The 5,369-nt window shown below is 53.1% G+C and overlaps 1 protein-coding gene across 2 annotated transcripts; it reads right to left on the bottom strand.

Annotated features, from left to right (window-relative positions):
• Positions 1-379: 379 nt before the first annotated feature.
• LOC104982789 (GRAM domain-containing protein 2-like) lies at positions 380-5,268 on the bottom strand. 2 transcript variants are annotated; one of them, XM_010832257.1, is made up of 5 exons: positions 5,250-5,268; positions 4,391-4,535; positions 4,056-4,155; positions 3,068-3,172; positions 380-2,809 (listed from the first exon to the last, which is right to left on the bottom strand). In XM_010832257.1, the coding sequence occupies exons 2-5, from the start codon at positions 4,515-4,517 to the stop codon at positions 2,806-2,808; spliced, it is 336 nt and encodes a 111-aa protein (XP_010830559.1). In that variant the 5' UTR covers positions 4,518-4,535; positions 5,250-5,268; the 3' UTR covers positions 380-2,805. The 2 variants fall into 2 exon arrangements, with proteins under 2 accessions (XP_010830559.1, XP_010830552.1); XM_010832250.1 differs by lacking the exon at positions 5,250-5,268 and having other exon boundaries at positions 381-2,809; positions 4,391-4,713.
• Between the last annotated feature and the right edge of the window lie 101 nt (positions 5,269-5,369).

Genomic DNA, 5,369 nt, shown 5'->3' on the forward strand with positions numbered 1-5,369 from the left:
TCTCTAGTTGCTGCGCGCGGGGGCCACTCTTCCTTGCCGTGTGCGGGCTTCTCATTGCAGTGTCATCTCTTGCTGCAAAGCACAGGCCCTAAGCGCACTTGGGCTTCAGAAGTTATGATGCATAGGCTTAGTAGCTCTGCGGCATGTAGGATCTTCCTGGACCACAGATCAAACTGGTGTCTTCTTCATTGGCAAGCAGATTCTTAACCACTGGAGACGAGGGAAGTCTCCCAAATTGGACTTTAACCCCCGAAATCTGGGCTTGATATCATAGAAAAGGACACAGGAGTTTCCTCGCTCTGAGTTTAATTCCTGAGTCAGGAGCACAGTACTGTTTGACCCACAGACCTTGCTTTGGAGTGCCCAGCAGAAATGGGGAAGCATTCTCAGTGTCCACCCAGCCAAGGCAGGACGCTGTGCTGTGTGCTGTGGCCATCTGAACCATCCCTTATGCCTGCCGTGTGAGTCATCTCAGCTAAAGTCCCATGAGATCTGCAGAGTGCTTGGGATTCTGGGAATGACTTGGGCCCCGTCAGTCTCCTTGGTGCCAAATACGTCAGTAAGAGTACCTTTAGTGAGTAATCTAAACCTAAAAAATGAACTTTCCATACCACAGGATTAGAAAAATCAGATTTTTATTTTAAAACATTTTCAACGTTTAATGCCATAGTGGAACAACTGAAAGACAATTGAACCAAATTCTCAAGGAATTAGAGAAGCATCTGCCAATGCAAGCAGGTCTGCATAAATACACATGGTTTATAACTGAGCACAACAGAAGGCACCCTGGCCAAAGGAACAGGCTGGGGAACAGAAGGAAGAAACAGAGGGCCCTCCAGAGGGACAGGCACACTGCAGTCACTCAAAGCTCTGGGCCCCAAGAGGGCCTCCACAGCCACCTACCCTTCTGCACGCTTCTTGCCCTCTCTGAGCCCGGGGCATGGAGACTGGAGGCTAGGTTCACCATCATGTTGGCATAGCCACCCATGACTTGGCACCTCTTATGACCTCTGGCTCAACCCAGCAAGGTTCAGAGAATGGACCTGTTCTCCCTGCCCTTCAGCAAGGACCAGGGAGGGGAGGCATTGGGGCAAGTAGGATTATTTCCCTGAAAACAAGGATCTGGTTCCTAAAATAGGACGGGCATGCATCCAGCGTGGTGCTGCAGGGAGAATGGAGCCGTGAGTTGTACCTGAGACATACATCTTGAGTGAAAGTATCCCTCAAGGCCAGGCTCTGAGCCCGATCCTAGAGCCTGGGATGGAGAGACCTCCAGCCTGAGTTTAGGAAGTTATCACCTCCTGTCAGTCCCTCCAGACTTCATCTGGGTTTGTCATAAACAGGACAGTCACACTCCACAGTAAATAATTTCCACCAGGATACCCGCACCCCCACCCCCACCCCCACCAGTTAACTTCTCAGGTGTCTGAAGAGGGAAAAAGTGGCTATTTCTGACCCCACCCACCCATCACCAGTGACTTTCCCTGATATGTCTGGCCTCCTCACTAAGGCCTTTCCAGCACCTCCAAAGACACTGTCTTGGCAGATCGGAGTCCCAGGAGAGTTTTAAAGCACAGAAGTTTTGTAGCATTGAGGAGACATTGTCAGAGGAGGAGGAGTCTCTAAGGCAAAGCCACCATGTCCCTTCTTCCTGTCTTCTACCTCTCTTGCTTCCAAAGATATCAGACAGACGCCCCTGGCCTGGTCCCTGCAGTCACCGGCCCAGCTTGGACACCTCCATTTTACTCATGGAGAACAGAGCCCAAGGTGTGGAGGACCCTCCTGCATGGCCTGCAGCTGACATAGTGAGCTCTGCCCTGTGGTGGCCCAACACCATCAAGCCCATCGGGCTGCCGTTGGCCACGTCCAAAATCCAGGCAGTGAAGCAGGGAGTACAAGGGCAGACCTCCAGTCACAGCACTACCCTCCCATCCCCCACCTCCCACATGGGGCACCTTGGAAATGTTTGAGCACACCAGGGGAAGATCGAGTACCTGGTCTGTGACCACAGTGATCAAAAAAGCTCCGCCCCCCCGTCTCACCAGGAAACAGCAACTGAGGACACAGAAGGCTGGCCCTCTGTTCTCTGCACAGCCGCTGCCATTCTCCCCTGCTGCAAGTCGTGAGGTCCCAGATTGAGCCCGCCTCCTCAAGAGGGGCCAGAATGGAGCCTCTGCACAGACCATGAACACGCCCCTGGCTAGAATCCTGGCCACAGACCTCCTCTCCTCACTCAGAGCTCACCTCACTGCCTCCAGTTTGCCCTGCATGGGCCCCTGGCCACCTGCAGAGAAACGCTTTGGGCCCCAGAACAGGAACTCTCGGGGGTCCTAGTGAAAGCACAATATGCTGGAAGAGAGTGGAGCCCACACTGCCAAGTTGGGCTCTGGCCGCTGTCCCACCACTGGCGTGGGCCATGTGCTTAGTATCAAAGCATGGCCTTTGTCCCTTGCAGTGGTCCCAAATGCTCTACCTGTGTGTCAGAACTGTTTCCAAGGAGCAAGTTAAAAAAATTTTTTTCACATAAGTGGCTGCTAAAGCTTAGTGTACAGAACTCCTTGTCTATTTCCAGAAACTTGGCTTTCCATCTCAGTCCCAAAATTGCAGGAGTTTTGTAAACAGGTACTTCAGACCACTCATTTAAATAAGGAGGGAGAAGAGCTCCGGGGAGGAGAAGGATTCTGCAATATTTTCTTCCTGACTCGGTCTCAACGCAGCGGCAGCACAAACCAAGGGCTTCGATGGTGGCACCTTAGCACCCAGAGCATTCCTCTTGGAGGATTGGGGTCAAAGGCCAAGTGGCTGTTACCTGCACACAGAATAGATGGCACACAGGTCAGACAAAGGGCCTAGAAGACAGACAGACAAGTTAGTGGGTCCACCCATGAGGGCAGGTCAAGGTGGGGTCTGTGTACCCTGCATACCCTGCCCAACCTCGCTGAGGGCCAACAAACCAGCTCAAGGGCAAGGCCAAGGCCAGCCAGACTAGCAAGGAGCCTGGCCATGGGTGTTAGCTCCTGTCCTTCACCCTCAATCCCAGAAGCATGAGAAAGAGAAGGGGCATCACCTGTGCCCAGGGACCGAGCCGCCCCAATTCAGGGAACATAATTGCTGTTCTAGCTGGGAGATGCGGAACGCCAGGTAGGATGAAGACATGACCAAGAAGCAGATCCTGGAGAAAAAGGGGTAGGGAGGAGGTGAGTCTCTCTTCTAGAAAGGGGGCATTTCTACAGGATCACCAAACATAGGAGTGGGACTAAGCTAGTTCCTTCAACTGGAGGAGTTGAAGAACCCTTTGCGTACAGCTTCGTTCGGACCTGGGCCTCTTTCTTCCCAGAGGCCACAAGGGGGTCCTGAGACTCATCCCCATGAAAGTGTCCCTGAAGCCCCACAGGAGTTCTGGGTCCTTCAGCAGAGCCCACTTTCCCTCTAACCAGCCACCTTGGTCCCACACCTGCCCTGTGAGGCCACTAAGATTACCCCCCCAGGTGGTAGCCCTTCCCCCAGGCAAATGCTGAGGTTGACAGTCAAAACCCTGCCAGCAGACCCAGAGGAAGGTGCCGAGGTAAGGCAAGGGAATCAGAGGCTGGCTAGCTGTTCATAAAACATCCCACCAAGCTCACTGCTCTACTAGCTCTTAGGCCGAATGACAGACAAGCCTGGTGTCCCAGAAAACACCCCAGTGGTAGGCGGTGGGAAGGCTATGGCCCTCCCCTGGTCTAGCTGATGGGCCTCTCAGACTTTGCAGACCCCTCCCTCCCCAATCCTCTACAACTTTTTCTTTCTTCAATAGTTTCAAATATTTCCCCTTCCCTACAGCCTTAACCCTAAATTACAAGTTTGAAGGAATGAAAACCAGAGATACTTTATCTTGCTCCAGAAGGGGCTGTTGCATGGCCACCCCCACCACCCAGGAGCTTACAGCTGACTCAGAACCTTCTCCCTCACTCTGGACACTGACTTCCCCACACACCAAGGCACCGGCTTTAAACACCCATACACCCAGGCAGATTGAGTCAGGTCTGTCCCCCCACCCCCACTCTCCAGTCACCTACAGCACAAAGAAGACCTTCAGGAGCGGGTAATCCCAGAGCTTGAGCTCCCGGTTGCTCATGGGCCCCTCCTCCAGCTTCTCCTCCTCACAGTCGGAGATCTCTGCAAAAGGACAGCATTCGGCATCTTCCTGGGGCAGAAGACAAGTCCCCAGCCCACTGCCAACCCCTGTTCTCTGAAGCCACTTGAGCTCTCGGCTTTCCGTCATGGATTTGCAGAAAGAAAGAAACTGCCCTCAGAAACCCTCCTAGCTGTGATGATCTCTTTGCACAGAAGTGGGAGGACAGAAAAGCTTGTTTTTGCAAGCAGGTGCCATGGACAAGCACACTGAACTCACCAGACCCCAGAGGCTCCCTGGAGGGGAAGAAGCTGTCCGTGGATTCCATGGATGCCCGAGAGATACAAGGGATGCTATCTGGGAGAGACACGGACCTGGAGGCGGGGCACACTTTCCTCCACTTCATCTCGGGGATGAGGGCTTCCTGCGGAGAAGGCAGGAGACACTGTCTCACCTTGGCCTTTGAGATCTCAGTTGCCCTAAGGATCCATACTAGGTTTATCAAAGCCTTTCCACATATTATCAGTATGGATGCCTAGCAAGCATGAAAGCAGATACCCAGAAGCAGGGAAACCACAGCCACAGCAATCACATTTCTCATCTGCTCCCTTGCTGTGACCAGCCACTCTTCCAGGGGACGGCCTCTTTGAAGGCTGCTAGTGTAGAACCAGGACATGAGGCAACCCAGGTGCGCGCTCAGATCAGCTGAGTCCAGGAGAGCTCGCACTCTCTATCTTAGATGGAATAAGTCGTGCTTCCTGCTAATCTGGGCTCTGAGTACATCACTGCCCTTGGCAGGGGCACTTAAGGTCCCCATCAATAAAAATGGGAACATAGCCTTCCATCCCCTGCATGGCATTGTGCATATCACATGCTTGGCTAAACACTTAATAGTTACAGAGACTTCAGAACACCCTGGAGTCATTGCTACCCCCTCACCCCCACTCCTACCCTACAAACTTTACTTATCCAGGATCCTGGGAGCGAAAGAAAGGGCCAGGACCTCAGCAAATTGACAATGAGCCTGCCTGTGTTCTAGAATGATAGCCTTCAGAGCTCTATTTCAGGGACACCTCCAGCCCCTTGAAGGCCCTTCTGACTCCACTAAAGGGAAGAGGATGGGTTGCTGGGTCTGTACCTACGAAGGTGTGGGGGTCCAACCTGGGCCATGTTCCAGGGGCTGGCCATGTGTTCTCCTCAGAATGTCAACATAATCTGCCCAGGACTCTGCACGGCATAGAGCATGGTGGGTCTTGGG

This window comes from Bison bison, unplaced genomic scaffold (genome assembly GCF_000754665.1).
Source record: "Bison bison bison isolate TAMUID 2011002044 unplaced genomic scaffold, Bison_UMD1.0 scf7180017620661, whole genome shotgun sequence".
Taxonomy (NCBI): Eukaryota; Metazoa; Chordata; class Mammalia; order Artiodactyla; family Bovidae; genus Bison; species Bison bison.